The sequence below is a fragment of the Leucopleurus acutus genome (assembly GCF_964270905.1).
Source record: "Leucopleurus acutus genome assembly, chromosome: 5".
Classification (NCBI taxonomy): Eukaryota; Metazoa; Chordata; class Mammalia; order Artiodactyla; family Delphinidae; genus Leucopleurus; species Leucopleurus acutus.
Genome location: NC_139147.1, coordinates 81,396,007 through 81,414,724, shown reverse-complemented (window position 1 = coordinate 81,414,724; position 18,718 = coordinate 81,396,007). Strand labels below are relative to the sequence as shown.

At 49.3% G+C, this 18,718-nt stretch overlaps 1 protein-coding gene and 1 long non-coding RNA gene across 4 annotated transcripts in view; one reads left to right on the top strand and one right to left on the bottom strand.

The window, feature by feature from the left end:
- The window catches only part of LOC309962629, a 742,666-nt gene that overhangs the window by 446,379 nt on the left and 277,569 nt on the right, over nucleotides 1-18,718 (top strand). The gene's annotated exons all lie outside the window — the stretch shown is intronic.
- Nucleotides 1-18,718, bottom strand: part of DGKG (diacylglycerol kinase gamma) — a gene marked incomplete at its 5' end in the record, with an annotated part of 158,831 nt that overhangs the window by 80,493 nt on the left and 59,620 nt on the right. For 2 of the 3 annotated variants that reach the window (XM_082840520.1, XM_082840522.1), the window contains 5 exons: nucleotides 1,068-1,132; nucleotides 8,834-8,994; nucleotides 11,071-11,160; nucleotides 15,717-15,802; nucleotides 18,380-18,454. In XM_082840520.1, the coding sequence (XP_082696646.1) occupies nucleotides 1,068-1,132; nucleotides 8,834-8,994; nucleotides 11,071-11,160; nucleotides 15,717-15,802; nucleotides 18,380-18,454 (477 nt within the window). The remainder of the gene's footprint in view (nucleotides 1-1,067; nucleotides 1,133-8,833; nucleotides 8,995-11,070; nucleotides 11,161-15,716; nucleotides 15,803-18,379; nucleotides 18,455-18,718) is intronic. The other variant, XM_082840521.1, reaches the window with a different exon arrangement.

Genomic DNA, 18,718 nt, shown 5'->3' with positions numbered 1-18,718 from the left:
TCACTTTTCCTGAAGTCAAAGTAGCTTCATTATGTTCAGTTTCTGATCCCGAAAAAGACTTTCTGATTCTTGGTTAACCTCCCAGCCATGGGGTCCAGAGAGACAAGGAGGGATGAAAATGACGGAGGTCTGTGGGAGTGCCTGGCTTTAAATGAACGTGTGCGGGTAACACTGGGCTGCTGCTTGGTGGGCTAAATAAAGTCAAGTCTCTCAGACTCAAACTGAGCCCAAATTAATACCCCCTCTCCTCCCCACCTGCCTGAGGGTGGGGTGGGATCAAGTGGTCACTTAGATAAGGTCCAACAAAAAGGAAAGAGAAAGAACGCAAATTAACCACCGAGAAGAGGACAAGGAGGAAGGGAGAAAGGTAACTGGGCAATCCCAGGGTGGCCATATGCTACCCGCCGGCAGAATGGTTTGACTTTGCAAATGATCTGGTTTTCTCTTCTGCTTGGTTTTTGGACCTCACAGCCTGCCTTCCCAGGTGCACGGGCTGAGGCTGGGCTCGGGTGGGCTCCCCGCCTCTGCAGGGCCTCCCTCTGCTGCCCTCTGCCGGCAGGGAAGGCGAAGGCGAAGGCGCCGCCCTCTCGGCCCTCTCGGCCCTCTCGGCCCTCTCGGCCCGGGACGCGAGCCGCCACCCCCTCCTCTTTGCAACGAGGGGAAGCTGAGGCCTCTGACCCCTGCCAGCCCCTCACCCGAGGAGTCAAGGGACTGGGGCTGGGAGCAGTTAGTTTTGAGAAAGCGGCGCGCCCCACAAGGGGGATCCAGTTAGTCAAGCGCAGACCCCCACTCCCCAAAGCGGGCGCACCACGCCCTCCCTCCTGGCCCCAGGCCCTCCCTCTGCACACCACCCTCTGCGAGGGGAAAGGCCACCAGACCGCGACAGGTTTCTGACATTGCTTTCTTCTTGGATATGGAAGCCCTCCTTCCGGCAACGTGGCAGGAAAAGCGCTGGGCAGCCGGGCGAGAACATTTCGGTGAGAGCAGGTGGAGGCCTGGGACCGGTGGCCGCGCAGGCAGGGCAGGTGGGCTGTGCAGCCCCGGCTACACCCGCTGGGCCCTCTTACCTGCTGTTGAACTTTTCAGGGTGTTTCTCTCTCATCACGTGGAATCTGTGTGCGATGGAAGCATCCTGAAAGGCAAAGGGACAGAAAGCAGATCCCTGGTTAGTGGTCCTGACCCTGCATAATGTGGAAGGAAGGGAAGCGAGCACACTCTCTCACCGAAATCCCCCAGATCTCACAGGGGAGACCAGGGAGGCCCCCACAGAGGCTGGACACCAGGTCCAAGGTTAGGGGCCAGTGCCCCCCATCCTGTTATAGTCTGCAATGTTCACCCTCTACCCGCCCGAGTTCAGGGAGAGCGAAAGGGGACGCGGCTGCCCTTTGGGGGCAGGGAGTGTGTCTGGGTCTGTGAGCAGTGAGAACGCAGAAGCCCACGTGGGGCTGAGTGTGAGTGTTTGGAAATACCTCACCCTATTCACTCTTTAAAAAAACATTTTGTATTCTGGAATATTCATAAGAAGCTGCAAAAATAGTACTGAGAGTCCCTGTGTCCTTTTCACCCAGCTCCCCCCAGTGATAACATCTTACATAACTCTCTAAACCAGAAAACTGATGTTGGTAGATGCTGTTATATATTAACTCTTAATCATCCCTATCAGTAGACAGAATTGGTAGCATTGGATAACAGGCTTAGCAGATAATTAAAAATATATTTAAACTTCTGACTTCTGCCTCTTGATCACTCCATGGAAACAACTCTCCCCAAGGTCAGTAAGAGTCTCATTATCACATTCTACGGACACTTTGCTGTCCTCCTATTAGCACATTCCTTTGCTGTACTTTGGCCACCTGCTCCTCAGAACTCACAGTTAGGATAGTTCTCATGTCACCATGCTTCCGGGCTCTCCATGCTCGGAGCAGAACTTCACAGCCCTGAGCCCGTTCTGCAGCCTACACTCCATGCCACGGGCCATCTTGAGTTCTCATAGTTGTTACTAGCATGTAGCTGCTGATGTCTCCACAGTGTATCACTCTAGAACCAAACCTGAATTTCAGTCCTAAAACTGAACTCATCTTTCTTCCTCAAATTTGGTCCTCCGCCCTTGTTAATGGTCTCCTTTTCCAGCAAAAGAATGTGCTACGCCCCGCCTTCGCTGCTCAGGCCTCCCCCCAGCACATCTGGGGGGGCGCAGGTGGTGGGTTTTAGAAATAAACAGGCTAATTGAACTAGGAATGGTGGGGGGGGGTGGGGGAGGGTGGGAGGAGAGGGGATGAGAGGGGATGGGAGGGTGTGGGGGAGGGTGGGAGGGGAGGGGGTGGGGGGAGTGGCGACAGAACAAGGGAGCTGATTCAGATTCGTGCAGGGAAAAAAAGATACAGAAACTCATTTACTGGACTGTGTAGCTAAAAGAAAACTCAAATTCCACACAGTGAATTTTCAGCTAGTGCATATTAATTTCTTTTCTTGATATGGAAATCCAACAAAAGAAAATTTCTGAAAATATAAATTTTTTTTAACATCAGGAGGTGTAGCTCAGTGCAGAAGCTTATTTTGAGCATGTGCTGTGTGTGGGGAGTAAAATACAGGCTAAGGGTGGGGACAGAAAATCCAGAAGCAAGTTGGGGGCAAAGAGGAGCTTTTGTAATATTTGCACTTGGCAGAGAAGTAAACCCAGCTAGCAGGCCCTGTTGAAAGGCGGACAGGGCAAGTCAAGGATGTGGGCTTATTTTATGGTTGGCAAACACTCTTTGCTGAAACAATGTATTGGGAATTTAACATTTAAACTCTAGTTATTGATTTCTTTGTTAGTTTTTTAAGACACATCAAGAGTTGAAGTTTAGGCACCCCTGTGGACAACGGTGGGACAGATGCAACACCCTGCGGGGGGCCTCTGTCCTCTGGGCCTATCCAGCCTGCACAGCTTCTCCAGGCAGGAGCACTTCATGCCCCCAGTTCCCTCCTCTGAGCAAGTTTCGTGAACACTCTGAATAAGATTCAGAGTGACATCATGTGACATCTGTCAAATGCTTCTTTAGAATTCAAGAAAACATTCCATCTACTTGTGTTCTTTTGAAGCACTAATTTTCTTCTGTCAGGAAAAAAGAAAGAAGAAAGAAAAGAAGAAAGCAATCACATGTTGCCTGGCACGATCTGTACTTCACTATCCCCTGCCCCCAACGCTGTTATGACTGGCTCCTGGTTTTTTAATTCCCTGGGATATGTGCACAGGCCCCTGTCCTCTGTGTAGTTCCGATTATCCTTGTTTTTTTTTTTTTTCTTTTTCATAACTAGGTTTTGCAAAGCTTCTTTTCACAAAGACCAGCCTTTACAATATTACTAGTTAAGCATGTGGTTCCTCATTTGACAATGTAATCCCGTGGTAAATACACAAAGTGGTCAGAGGGAGTTGAGCAGGTCCTTTGCTGTTCGGTTTTGAAAAGGCAATGCTGGTAAAGACTCTGACCATGGTTCTCTACCTGGGGCTGAAAAAGAGAGGCAAGATTCACCTCCCTCCTCTTCTGGGCTTCTCTGTGCCAGGCCCTGAGCTGGCTGTACTTACATTCAGTAGTGACTTCATTTAAATTTTAGAAACCAGTGCTACCATGGTTCCAACCCTTTCTTGTAATAATTCCAGCAAAATGAGACTTCTGTTTGGACGGTGGGGGTGGAGGTGGGAATTGCACCCCCATTTCTGATGGCCTCATTCTCCAGGGTCCTTTCTATGAGGTGTGGGGTGAAAAGGAGATAAAAGCAGTATGGACACATGGCTGCTCTTTCCTGAACTAAAATTCCCAAGTGCAGAGTTGGACAAAAGATTCCTGTGCCCCTTCCAAATATAAGCAGTAGTCATTTGGACTCTGAGCTATTTGGATGTCTAGGCCAGTCCCGTCCAATAGAAATAAATTTTAAAAATTTTAGTAGCCACATTAAAAAAGTGAAAAGAGGGCTTCCCTGGTGGCGCAGTGGTTGGGAGTCCACCTGCCGATGCAGGGGACACGGGTTTGTGCCCCAGTCCAGGAGGATCCCACATGCCGCGGAGCGGCTGGGCCCGTGAGCCATGGCCGCTGAGCCTGCGCGTCCGGAGCCTGTGCTCCGCAACGGGAGAGGCCACAGCAGTGAGAGGCCCACGTACCACAAAAAAAAGAAAAAAAAAAAAAAAGTGAAAAGAAACAAATGGAATTAATTTTAATAATACATTTCAATTCACAAATATTATCACTACAACATGTAGTTAATCTAAAAATCACTGAGATATTTAAAATTCATTCAGACTACATTTTTGAAATTTGATGTGTACTTTATACTTATAGCATCTCTCAACTTAGAGTAACCCCATGTCAGGTACACAATAGCCACATGTGGCTAATGGCTACCATATTGGACAATGTAGGTCTAAGTCACTTTGGCAATCTATGGAGATAAAAAAAAAAAAAACAGAAAGGAGACAGTAAGACACATTATTTGGAATTTGGCTTGTTCTGAAAAATGACAGCAGATTGGGGAATGAAAAAGAGTGTAGACCCCTTGTCCAAGACACCTCTCAGTGGGGCCCGGCCCATTGTTCAAGTACCTTCCTGGCTCTCATAGGTGACAGACAAGAACCTGAGGCTGAAGGAATTTAAAAGCTGCAGGGAAATGATGACTTTCTGACAAATTCCCTAATGGGTCTACCATTGTGGAAACTTAAAGTCTAATAAGTACAGAATGTCAGGTAGAAGATGATGTGTGGGTTAGTGTAATGACTCTGGCCTCTCCTTGGCCCCTGGGTTCCCCTAGCATCAGAAATAGATTTCATTGACTCAAGGGATTAGCTGTTTACTCCTCCCGTTAAGGCTCAGTGAAAGCAGAGCCTTTGAGGTGTTCAGAATTACACATAACACAGGAATTATTTTGCAGTCCCAAACTTCCTGTCACTGATACCTGGCCATCCTGACATTTCTGCAAATCCAAAAATAAAGAGCAGGGATGAGGAGGCCAGAGAAGTCAGAGGAAGTAGCGTCCTGAATGACTGTGTTTAAAATCTCCTGCCAGTGGGTGTTATCAGGTCTCAGGGCCGAGAAGGCCAACAATCTCAGCTCTTCATTGGTGGGGAGCTGGCGTGTCTTATGGGTGATGGGAATGTGGTGACAGTGAGGCCCCTGTCACTCTCTCATTAGGGTAGGAGTCTGCCCTGCTTATCCCTCCATCTATTAAATGGGTTCTATTGGCACCAAGAGGAGTGAGTGAACTCATCAGGGTGAATTCTTTACCACCTAGGGACACCACGGCAGCGGTCATTGTCACCACCTTTACAAGTGCAGGGCAGCAGACATTTGATATCAGTAAGATATTCCAGGTCCTCCAAAAGAGGCGAAGACTGCAGCTCTCTTTGCCAAAGGAGTCCGACTCTAATCATCTTAAGGAAGTAAAACTGGGGGTTGGTTTACATACTACTTCTCCTCTTACAAAGTTTGGGAAGTCAAATAGGGAGCAAGAGCTTCTGCAAATGTCAGCCCCAGATTCTCTTAGGGTTACATGTTGGCTACTTGTTTTCTCAAGAATTTCCCTTTCCAGCTTTTAAAGAGTGAGCACACAAACCCTGCAAGCATTTTATTGAGACAAGGCTAAGGGTACACCAGTGAGATAAAAACAATCCTGGTTCTTCACTGCTTTGCAATAAAATATTAAACACGCACAAGCTAAAGGTATATGAAAAAAAACAGAAAGGTTTTGTGAAGTTCTTCATAATTTGAAAGATGAACCGATTGGATTATTATAGGTCAGCCCAGGGCAAATAAATATCTTGACCGCTGAAAAGAAATGGAGAATCTGTTCCTATGCATTTCCTTTTTTTTTTTTTTGCCGAACCACGCAGCATGCGGGATATCTTAGTTCCCCTACCAGGGATAGAACCCGAGCCCCCTGAAGTGGAAGCGTGGAGTCTTAATCACTGGACTGCCAGGGAAGTCCCTCTTTGCATTTCCTTGGGGGACAATTAGTCTGTATTCTTTCCTTCTTTTCCTCCCTCCCTCCCTCCCATCCCCCCACCCACTTCCGTCTTATTTGTAAGAATGAATTAAAACCACGCTCAGTTTTGGCTTTTGGGGCTAGGGCTTGGTTATCTAGTTGAGGGGAAGCTGTATCTTCCTTTTCGGCATGGTCATCCATTTAGTCAGCAATAGCAAGTGAATGTCATTTTTTGCATATGGCGCTTGGCACAGATGGACGGGAAGGCCTTAGGAATCCTGTTTCTTCTGGCAGCCAGAGCTGGGCATGTTAAGAAAGACTTGCAGCTGAGGACTCTGAAGGCAGCCGTGGGTGTAACCTGCCATCTGGAAGCTCCCAGGCAGATCACCCAGTCTTGCGGCTCAGCTTTCACTTCCGGCCCGTGGCTTACAGGTGCTGCTTTCCCCTCCTTTCTATCTTTTCTCTCTGTCACCTACTTCAGATCTGGGTTCTGCTCCTGTGAAGAACCACTTCCTTTGACCATCCTTCTCTGTTCTAGCGGGTTGTCTTCACCCACTGAGGACCTGATTGGGACTGTCTGCATCAGAATTATCTCAGGGGCTTGTTAAAACTGCAAATTCCCAGACCTTGCCCCGACCAACTGAATCAATATGAATCAGGATCTGTCACAGGGCTGGAATCTGCATTTCTGACAAAGGGTACAGGTGGAGTACAGGCGAGCCATCACGCACTAAATTTTAAGGCCCGCCTCCCCACCCAATGCTGCTGCACTCGGCAGCATGGAGATGGAGGGCTGTGCAGAGGCTGCATGGCTCAGGTTCCATAGCTAGGTGGGCACTGGAACTCGACTCTAGTGATTCCCGGCTCTATCACTCACCAGCTTGGACTGGTCTCTATCTTTCTAAGCTACAGATCCTTCTTACGAAATGTAAAAGGGCAAGGGCTGTACCCACCAATAGGGACACTGTGCCTGGTGTGCATTAGGTACTCAGTACACGTCAGCAAGTTACCCTCTGGTTTAGGAAAAAGGACATGAGTTTCTGTCACACTGTAAAGATGGGAAGCCCGTGCTCCAGAAGTCCTCTGACCCCCCGAACACCAGACCTGTCAGTCAAGTCTGATTTGCAGAAGCTGAAGACTGAGTGAAGTGGAACCTGAGCAGGTGGTCCCAAAGGAGAGGGGCTTTTGAGCCAAGAAAAGGAGGGAGAGGTCTGCCTAGGTCACTGGGGGAGGAGCTGGAGGGTGCTAGGGAAAGACGTCTTCCCCCATGAGGGCAGGGGAGCTGGGGAGAAACCATATCAGGACAGCAGAGACTCCTGAATATGTTTCTCGTGCAGCGCCCCCATCCTCTCAGAGCCTGATCACGGGTCCAGCAATGCCTCTCTCTTCTGTTTTAGTAATAGAAAAAGAGGGCGGCATTGGGAGTCAGAAAATGAAGGCAAATCCCTTAGTCTAATCCTCTATTTCCTCACTTACAGAGCGGAGGTAGTACTGCCCTCCAGTGTAATCATAAGAATCAAAATATCTGTGAATATGGTAAATTTTAAATCCCATAAATATAAGGTATTATTATTATTCCTTTTCTCTTTCACGGTTTTCCTTTTAGTTTTCTTATTAAAAAACAAAACCCTTTCCTTAACCCTGCTCTTCCCTCAAGCTACCTATCATTTCTCTTTTTCTTTCCTTTTTTTAAACCACCAACATTTGCAAAAGAGGCACAGGTTATGATTGAGATGATCACACAGTCTTGGTCTGGAGGGGCTTATGTGCATATGAAACTGGGCAGCATAATTCCCAAGACAGGGAAGCAGAGAGGAAGGAACCTGGCTTTGGAGCAAGGTACAGTGTGTGTGCACTTCCTCGCCCGGTGTCCTGAGGCTTCATGTGTAACATGCGGATGGTGGGGACAATAATACCTGCAGGACTGCTGTGAGGACTAAAGTCTAGCACCATGGAGAGCACACAGTAGGTGCTCAATAAATGCTAGTATCTTTGTTTCACCTTCCTCCCAAACCCCAGCTCCATTTATGGAAATGATCGATAACTTTTCTCCCCAGTGCTGTCCCCAACAATTTGGGCAGCAGTGTCCACCCCATGCACTTTGGACCAGAAGCTGAGTTCAACAAAACAAACCAACTGAGCTGTGCTACATGTGATGGGAGATAGGGGAGAAAGAGGAACGTGGTGCTGTCCTTCTACCGTCTGTGTGTCTGTGTGTGTATGTGTATGGGTGCGTGCGTGTGTACGTGCGTGTGTGTGTGTTTCAGGAGGGCTGAGACAGGCACAATAAAACAACCCCTTCAATCTAAGGCAGAGGTGAGCACAGAGGGCTGTGGGAGCACCAGGGGGAGCACAGAGCTCAGCCTGAGGGGTCAGCCAGGAGGAGATGCCCCAGAGGCTTATGAGCACTTGGACTGTGGGGAGTGGGGCTGGGATGAGGGGAGAGAACAGGAGAGATGGAATTCTGAGAGCTAAGCCAGTAGAGCCAGCTTGAGACAACGTCTTCCCTGGAGGATCAGAATTTCCAACTCCGGAAGCTCACCTGAGAGTCTCCTTCTGACCTCAGCCCTTGGTTATTTCTTGGTGTCGCTTTTCTTTAACTACTTCAAATTATCCAAAGGGTAAATAGGTCTTTTGAAAAATGTGCTGTCTTTTGAATGATAGGGGCAGGAGCTTCCTCCATAATCATGGGCGGGGCTTGGTACGATAAGGATGTCCATGCCCAGGCCAGATGCAAGGATGCCTGGACCTGAGTCGAAGCTGGGGGCAGCCGGGATAGGTAAAGAATAGGAACCCAGAGGGGACAGTGGAAGACTAGAACCCTTCCTGCCCACCCGGGCACTTGTCTCCCGTTCAGAAAAGCCATCCCTGGCCAACTCACCACGCCGATGGAGAAGTAGTTGTTCATGATGTTGTACGGGACCTGGTCCCCATTCTCCACCTCCTCTCTGGAGATGACTTCCAGATGCCAGCGGTCCAGCATCACCAAGGGGCTCTGCTCAATGTCCTTCAGGATTTTTGTCAGGCTGCCCCCTTCATAACCTGTGGAGCACAGCACTGCATTTACCCCCAGGGCAGAAAGGCTAAGTTGTTGCTGATGCCAACAGTCAGGGCAAGGAACCCCTTGGGCATCTGGGGCCAGGAGACTCCCCAGTGTGTCTGTGGGCCAGAGCCACTCGGGTTCCCTGGGCCACAGAGAAGGAGAGGACAATATGGAGTATTAGAAAGAAGCTGGGGTGATCTGGAAGCCAGAGTAACAGGGGTAGGGCTGGGTGCTGGCCAAAGATGGGCAGGCCTGTGTAGCTGAAGTGAGCCCTGGGGAATTGGTGGGCTGGATGGCTGGGAAGCTGCACATGGGAGAACTAAGGATCTGTTCCAGGACTGTGTCATGATGGAGATGGACAGCACCGTGGGTAGAATTTTAAGATGGTCCCCACATTTCCTGCCCCCGGGGTATATATACCCAGCAAACCCCCAGGACCTGTGGATAAGATGGGGTAGTCACGGTCATGATTTGGTATATTACATGGCACAGCTGACTTCAAGAAAGTGAAATTATCCTGAGTGGATCTGACCTAATCAGGTACGTCCTCAGAAAGACTGGGCTTTCCCTTAAGAAGGATTCCAATCCTTGAGAAGGATTGGAATTAAGGGGGATTCTCTTCTGCCAGCTTTGAAGATGGAGGGATCCATCGGGCAAGGAACACGGGAGGCCTCTAGGACCTAAGAGTGGTCCCAGCTGACAACCAGCAAGAAGACAGGGACCTCAGTTCTACAACCACAAAGAACTGAATTTGGCCAACAACCTGAATGAATTTAGAAACAAATTCTTCCCCCAGAGTCTTCAGAGAGGAGCGCAGCCTGTTCAGTGCCCTGATTCTACCCTGTGAGGCCCTGAGCAGAAGACCCAGTCACGCTGTTCCAGGACTTCTGACCTACAGGACTGTGAGCTGGTAAATGGATGTTTTAAGCCTCTATGTTTATAATCATTTGTTACTATTACATAGTAGCAATAGAAAATTAATGTAGCAAGTGAACTGTGAGAAGTTAGTGGGAGAGACAATCTTTTCTTTCAAATAACACTTCCATGTTCCTGCTTACCTTTGGGGCAACCCTGAAGAGTATTTTCAAGTTGTCAGGGCTCTAGTCCGCTCCTTAGGGGATGCCTCACAAGACAGCAATACCAGCAAGGTAGCTGAGGGCCTTGATGCTATCTGGGAGCACAAGGCTGTGTGAAATGTGTGCCTCGCTATGCTGCCTAGATGCCCAGAGCGTGGGGCTACAAGTTTGCCTGTCCCCTCTTGAAAAGAGGGTCCTTCCCTAGCCCAGTGTGTGGTTGAGGACCCTGGGAGCTCTGCCCACGCCTGCCAACTTCCTTCTAGGGCTGGCTCCTGCTTGCTCTGCCCCTGCCCTCCAAGCACGCACACTGACCGCTGCCGGCCTGGTCTTGGATCACGCTCGGAATTGATCCGCCACGTGGAGTCTCACCCCAATTCTGCCTGCCAGGCTGATCTGTCTGTTCCATGTGCTGACCAGAACCTCTCCACTCTCTGGAGCATGCCCAGCTCCACAGGGGCTGTTGCAGTTTGCAAGGTTCTCCTTAGCTCCTGCCCATTGCACTGTAAGCTGGCTACCATTTTGAGTTCCCCCCTTCGGTGAATTTCAAAATGAGGGCCCCTGGCCATGGGGCCCTAAGATGATCCGGACGCCCCTAGTAGCTGGCGAAGTGGCTTTTCGGTCTGCATTCTGAATCCTAATTCAGAAGATCAATAATTTGGAGAGGGGGAATTTCATGCAGAAAAATCCCTAAGTGAGCCCTACTGGGATGAACCCTGGAGGGGAGACAAAGGAGATTCTACCCTGAAGTTGACTTGTTCTACTGGGGGAGGCAGACTCGAAGCTGAGTTTCAGGCTGACAGTAAATCTAGTGAGGGGTAGACACAGGCGTCGGCATGGAATGGAGGTTAAAGAAAAAGTGTGGAGTAGAGATGATCCCAGAGTTGAGTATTACTCCGTGGAATGTGATCCCTAAGAGGGAAGTTCAGCCTAGCTCTGCAGAGCCTCCCTGTAGATTGGAGCACTTGTCTCCAGGGTAAGGCCTCTCCCATGCAGACTCACCCCCTCCCCAGCGGAGACAGCGGGCCAGGTCATTTCCCGTTCCAAGAGGCAGGACAGCCACGGGTGGATGCTTTGCGAAGTTGGCCTTATCTGCAACCCATGAAGAGGAAGAGAGAACCATATGCCATGTGATTGTAGAAGGCTCAAGTTGTCTAGTTATCCCTGATCTAATCCTTGAAGCCCTCCATAGCACTGTTTGAATTCTTCTCCTGATGGGGAACTCACTACTTCCTAAAGCCATCTTTTCCATCTGCAGTGTGTTAACCACTGCAAAGGAATCTTTCAAATTGAGTTAAATCTGTCTCCCTGTAACTTTCACCTGTTTATCCTCATTTCATCCTAATTCTTTCCTTTGGGGTGAAAGCATATAGCTCAAAAACATTAGTTTGTACAGTTTTAATCTTTAATGATAAGTAGCATTTACCCCATTTATCCCTCAGACAGACCCTGCAAGGTATTATCATTCTCATGGATGAAGGAATGGAGGTTCACAGAGGGAAAGTCATTCCACAGCCAGGATCCAAACCCAGATCTCTGTGGCTCCAAGTCCATGCTCCTCCTTTCTTCAGAGGCCAGGCAGGTGCATAAATAGTAAAACAGGTGGGTCTGATATCAGAAAATGGTGGGGCACTTGGAAAACTGAAGATGCCTCGCCTCAAGTCATTCAGGCTCAGAAGCTTAAAAATAACACTGTGTCTAAGAAGCAAAACCCCCAGGTGTTATTGGGCACCCGGGTACCAGTTTGCCACTTCCACCACCTCCCAGACCTGCAAACACACCGATTCCTAATCCTGTCTCCCATGATGGTTGTAAAGGAGCATCAGACTGAACTGTTAGAGAAAGCACATCAGAACATGTATGTTTTAATCTGGCTGTAGGTCTACAGCAGCACGTTGGCTGAGCTGGAAAAGCTGAAGGAAGCCAGACACCCACTGGGCTCCGGAGGACACCACTTACATAAACCTCAGTGCACCAGGTGCCGGGGGAGGATGTGAGGGATGTGATTGGGAAGCATGGCTGGGGGTTGAGTGGGGAGTGATGCAAGAATCAGCATCCTGCGTGAAGCTCATGCTAGGGCTGCCCCAGCAGAACAGGTGTTCATAGACGCCCCAGGTAATCGGACTCATGCCGGAAGTGGCTGAGCTTAGGCAAGACTCAGGGCTGAGACTACCACCAAGAGGGTTGAGATGGAGTAAATCACTGGACTCTCTCATTTTCTCAGAACACACAGTCCACATTTATGCCTCCCTGCCTTTGCATGTGCTCTTCCCTTTGCCTGGAAGGCCCTTGTTTGCTTAGGTCTGCCCCTTCTTCTGTGGTTCCCATCCCAGCAGATCAACCATCCTCACGGTGCTGAGGCTAGAAACATGGATGTCATTCTAGATTTTTCCTTCACACACCAATTTCTATATGCTGTCCCACATCCATTTACACATCAATTTCTATATGCTATCCCCTTAATAGCTCTCCAAGCAATCTCTCCTCTCCATCCCGTGGTGATGGCTGAGTTCTGGTACAGTATGATTCCTTCCCACTGCTATTGCTGCAGCAGCCTCCTCTCTGCCTTCTCAGCCTCCAGTGTGTTCTCCACACTTCTACCCAGGCAGGAAATCCTTGAACCATGAGCCTGATCACACTAGTCCATTGCTTTCCCTTCTGCCATGGCTCCCACCACCCCTTAGCACGCAGCGAAGCCCTTCCTGGCTCTGCCTTTCTCTCTGGCCTCATCCTTCTCATGTCCTGCCTCCCACTCGACATGTCAACCTTGCTGAAGTGCTTTCAGGGCCTTAAACCACAAGCTCTCTGTTGCTCAGCACAGAGCCCTCCCTGGTTGCCCTAGTCTGGACCTGGTGCCTCTCCAGAGTGTTTCTTTAGTACCAGGGGCGATCTTATCACACTGTCTTGTAACTGACTACTTGTTTGTTCCCCAAATGCCCTGTAACCTCCCTGGGGGATGTTCCCCAAATGCCCTGTAACCTCCCTGGGGGAACTATATCTCATTCATCATAGTATCTCCACACATATTTACTGAAGACCAAGGTGCCGTGTTAGGTGTTCTGGCTCTAATAGCAGGCAAAAAAGCCATGGCTCCGGCTCTCATGGTACCTACAGTTGAGAGGGAGAGACAGCTATTAACAAGGTCTTCATAGAAATGATGCATAATTTCAGATTCATACTGGGAAGGAAAGGAGTGTGGTCCTGTAATGAGTTATCAGGGAAGGCTTCCCTGAGGAAGCCACACTTTGGCTGAAATCTGAAGTAGAAGCGGACCAAGCAAAGGCCAGGGGAGCAGAACAGACAGGCCCTGTGGTAGAAGGGACACTGGTGTCTTCAAGGGTCTGAGAGAGGGACTGGGTGTCTGGGTCTAGAGGGAGAGGATGGCGGTAGGAAATGAGGCTGGGTGGGCAGCTGCTAGACCACTCAGGGCCCTGTGGAGCATCTGAGGAGCTTTTATCTTTATCTAAGAATCCTGGGAAGCCACTGATGTGCTCTGCACACATCACAACCCCACTGACATTCAGGAATGACCACTCTGACTGTAGCAGGACAGCACATCAGAGGGGACCGAAATGGGGCGGCGGAGAGCACAGAACAAGGGCTTCAGCCTCTCTCTCTTGAATGAATGAAAACTGCAGTTACTCCTTTTACCCTTGTTTTTTAATCTTTGGGCCACTAACCTGTGAAAAAGCAGATCACCTCACGTGACCTTTCTGTTCTGGGCAGCGTATATCACCTGTGTCCTCTGCAGCTGAATTTGATAAAACTTATCAGCAAAGCCTACTTTCTCCTTCCGGATGGAGAGGGACCCGTGCGAGCAGCTCCAGGTACTGCAGCCATCCACCCCCTGCTGATCAGCTTCTCCTTCCTCGGCTCCCAGAGGACGCCTCCCTCCTCCCACAAACAACTCCAGAGCCCGAGGTGACAGGAGAGCGTGGGTGGCTGCTTGGCAGGGCTGTGTCCATGGAAACCAAAGTGCCTGTGGGGGAGTAGATGTGGCAGGTGTGCGGGGTGCCGGTCCCCCTCCTCCAGGTGGTCTGCTTACGACCCCTGGGGGCCCAGGCTTCTCCACCCTGTTCAGGGTCTATCCTGGCCCATCCTTGACTCCTTCCTTTCCCTCATCTCCCACATGAAGTCTGTCAGCAAATCTTGCAGGCTCCACCTTCAAAAGATATCTGACTCCTTCTCGCCACCTCCTCTGTCACTACTGTGGTCCATGGCACAGTCCCCCTCCTTGGATTACTGCAGGAGCCTCCTAACTGGTCTGCCAGCTTCCACCCTTTTCTGTTTCTGTAATCTGTTGTGTCCCTGCTTTGCTTAAAACCATCCAGCATCTTGGGACCTTCCCAGTACGAAAGCCACATTCCGTATAATGTCCTACATGTCCTAGTGACTTGGCCCTGCATTATCTCTGCTTTATCCCCTGCCACTCTACCCTCACGCACTACACCCTAGGCACACTCTGCAGCCTTCCCACTGCCTTTGGCAGCCTGGCCTGCTCCTACCTCAGGGCCTTTGTATTTGCTGTTCCTTCCACCCTCAGGTATCCGCAAGGCTCACCCTCCTCCAGGTCTCCATGCAAATGTCAACTGCTCCTCAAGGCCTTTGGAACCACCTGGTCTTAGATTGCAACCCCACTCCCTCCGCCGAGCTCCCTTTCCCCCTTTTCTGCTGTTTTTTTATCACCTTCCAACACACTGTATGTTTCACTTATTTCTTTGTTTATTGCCTGTCTCTTCCCTCTAGAAAGGAAACTCCGTGAGGGTAGGATATTTGTCCTCTGTTCACTGCTGCACCACCAGTGCCTTGAGGGGCGCTGGGCATCCGGAGGTGCACAGCTAGGATTTGGGGAATGAAGGACGAAAAGACCAAAGCGGCGCGGGCCTTGTCGCTCTGGGACATCTCGGACTTTGATGACCGCCCTCCCCAGCAACACCCCTGGCTGCTTTCCTAGGCTTATGTCCCATGTCCCAGTGTGCATCTAGGTGCTCCGGGGTTAGATCTTGAATATACCCCTTGTCCGAGAATTTCAGAATCATTCTCCATCATTTACTGGTGGTGCTGTGTCCAAGGACCCACAGATCCAGGCAGAGCTGGACTAGACCCAGGCCTCCTGATACCCAGCCTGTGCCCTCCCTACCCTCCCTACAGCCTTTTGGATCTTGGCCTATTGGACGCAGCCCACCGTGGTGCTTCTTTGCTTGCATTCATCTGTGCTTTCGAGGTGTGCTTTCTGGGCTCCAGCTGCAGGCGTTCATCTCAAGGTGTCTTGCCCCGGGCTATGCACCAATGCTTAGTTCTTTGGCCTTTATCCAGCACCCTGGACCTGCCTGGAGTCCCAGCCCTGCTCCTTTTCCCCGCAACCCCCCATCTGGCCTGTCCTGCAACTGCCTAAACCCCGGCCATGACAGCTATTTATGAAGCAAGGCCTGAAACTAAGCTGTGACATCTGTACCAGTGGGAATCCTTCCATTATCTTCTTTTATTCTTTTTTCCACCCAAAGTAGATATTTAGGCAAGCACTGGTCCAAGAGTAGAAACAAGGATGAACAAAACATGGCTCCGTTTCTCCTTGTTGATTGCCTTCCTCTGACTTTAAATATCTTTAGGATAAGTCAACTGCAAAGGCCCTTCCAGCCCATTCTTACCAATGCAATCCAAAATCCAGCCAACTGTCCCATCTCCTCCGCAGGCCAAGACACGGAAGTCTGGAGTATCACGGAAAAAGTTGAGTCTGGAAGTAGAAAGGCCAAAACGGTTTTGTTTACAGGCTGACCTTTGACACTCCTTGAGTCAGAGTCCCCCGCCCGCTCCCTTCCCTGGGAGTATGTTATGACCTTGATTCCTTTGGGGGTTGAAAGGGTCACTTAATGTTATGAAACCAGAACTTAACTAAGCAATGCCATTGAGTATGAATCCCATGGAGCCGTCTTTGTATAAGGAGATGCTGACTCGACATTCAACACAGAAAATGGTTTTCTAGAAATTCTCTACGATTTAGGCAGAGGAGTCCATAGTTTGCTTATTTCGACACTGATACAACTGACCCCCAGCATTCTGACTCCTCTCCGGCTCTCTCACCTGCTCTGTCCTCACGACCTCCCCTTTAAGTCAGATGCACTGAGCTGGCTGCATCCTCATCCCACCCAGACCTAAGTGGAGTGAGCACCATCTCCCCTCGGGGGTCTTAATCCTTTACAGCAGGGCTCTTAACCTGAAGTGCGTATCTAAGGGGTCTGGGAGTAGAAGCCAGAGGGCCACGAACTGGGAGAAAATGTTACACTCTTAACTTCCCTAAAGCTCTAAGTGAAATTTAGCATTTCCTTCAATTATGTATGTAGGCCACAAATCACAGAGGTATTAACAATACCTGTGACTCTGTGAAGCAGCTGAAATCACAGGTATGTCGATGTTTTACTACAGCTGTGGCAGACATTTTATATCACTTCTGCTCATCGCTGCTTTTAATTTACAATAGCTACTAGACCTGTCTCTGGAACTTGGTATATAATGTCTTAGTAAATCACATATATTCTCCTATCACAAATTTGTTTTTAAACCTTTTGATAACTGTTCTTTTCCATATAATGAGTTTCCCTGTTACTCCTACATATTTCATTGTATACATTAAAAAATATTATCTTAATATTAAGAAGTGGTCCGTAGACTTCATCAGACTGCCAAATAGGTTCCTGGTGCAAAAAAGGTGAAGAACCTCTGCTTTAGCACAGACATGACCTGTGGAGGCCTTGAGGTGGGGCTTGAGAAGCTGAAGCTCAGTATTTCCTCTTTGCCCTGCACGGTGATCTGAGAAGATCCCTTCTGAGTCACCTGTGTATGCGTGGGCAAATTAACATCCCCTTCCCTCTCTTTCTCTTGCGGAATTCTGCTCTCCTGTATGAAGTGGGTTCTGAATGGAGGCTCCCTTCAGCTAGACAGCCTGTCTGATTACAGGCTGACATGTACAGCACGGAGAGATACTCAGGGCACAGTGGCTCTAGAAGTAGCCACCAGGCTTGTCATCCTGGGCAAAACCAATTGAGAATAGATGCAGTTAAGTGAGTACTGTCTGTATTCAAGCATTAAAATGCCCTAAAAGAGAGCCGGCTGGTAAAGGTATTTGTGGGCTGCTGCTCAGTCACAAGTCACAATGGAGCAGTAATTGGCAACCATGGTGACCGTGATGGTACGCGCAGCCGTACGGGTGGGCTCTATTTTGAAGTTAGTTTTACAGGTAAGTCATGGCAGAGGTGCTGAATCTACATTCGTGTTTCTTTCCCCTTTAGTGGGTCTTGCACCAACGCTGCCTTAATAATAGCTTTGTGTCAAACCAAAGACAGGGACAGAGTTCCTTTTTAGAGTCCTTACTCCAGCCCCTATTAAGGTCTTGCTGAGCCCAGAGTAGAAATGCAGGTTCAGATGTTGGGCAAAGCAGCTGTGTGTTGGAAAGCCCAGCCTAGCAGGTGCAAGTCTGAGGACCTGGCACTGAGATAGCTTTGGGCTGGCTGGCAGATGTCTCTAGTGCACTGTCTCTGGCTGGTAAGAAGGTACCAGTCTTTGGGTCCCTTCCAGCCCTAATGCTGGAGGGGCCTCTGATTACAGGGCTCATCACGTCCGCCACCAGCACAAGGACCAGCTCCTCCCGTGGACCTTGCGTTGCGTTGCAGAGGGGCTGCCTTGTCTCCTCTCATTGTTCCCCGTCTCCTTGACACTTTGCTGATGAGCAGGGAAATGGCCAATAGGCAAATGACAGGAGGAGAAGGGCCAGGGGGAGCTTAACACCGTCTAACTTGGATGATTCAGGAAAAAAGTGATTTCATTGAACAACCAATTGTCTTGATCCTTAAAGGCCCCCACAACAGAACGTGCAGTGGAACTCTAAGTCAGCTGTACAGATTTCTGAAACACACACAGACAGTGGTAAGAAAACTCTTTCCTTCTCCCTGATAATTCAGTATGAAGATACCAGCTAATATGGCCTTGCAAATAAGTTAAAGTAATCTACCAGCCCACCCTTCTTGTCAAGCCAACAAATGACATATGCAATTTCTCCCTCTTACAAAATCAACAACTTTTTCTGGGATAAAGTACAGGAGGCTACTTCCCAGAGTTAGCCATAACGGGTGGTCCTGAGTATCTCCAGGAGGAAGTAAGAGTAGATATGAGGAAAAGAAGAGAAAAGGAGTGAAATGGCAGGAAGGACAAGTCCACCGATGAAAGAGACAAAAAAAAAAGTGACCCCAAAAGCTATCTTCTTTAGAGATCTAAGGGCACGGGGGAGAAATAAGAAGTAAAGATCGTATCTCCATACCCTGGAGTAGGCCCCCCATTGTCCAGGTTGAAAACTTGTTTGGGGTTGAGCAGATAGTGGAATTTCCGAAGAATTCTATGGAAAAAAAAAGAAAGAGAGAGAGAGAGAGAGAGACCAAGACAGAGAAGGGGAATGTCATTGTGAATAGTCACAGGAGGACAAGTACCTCTGCAGCCCATTGATGGTGGGAACGTGGGTGCATTTATACCCAAGAGGGGAGAACAGTGCATGCAGGCCCTGCAGACCCTGAAGTCCCAGGTCTGGCTGGCCTCACCCATGCCCTCACCCCATTTCAAGGTCTTCCCCACCATCCAGCACTCCAGTCTCCAACCCCAGGAG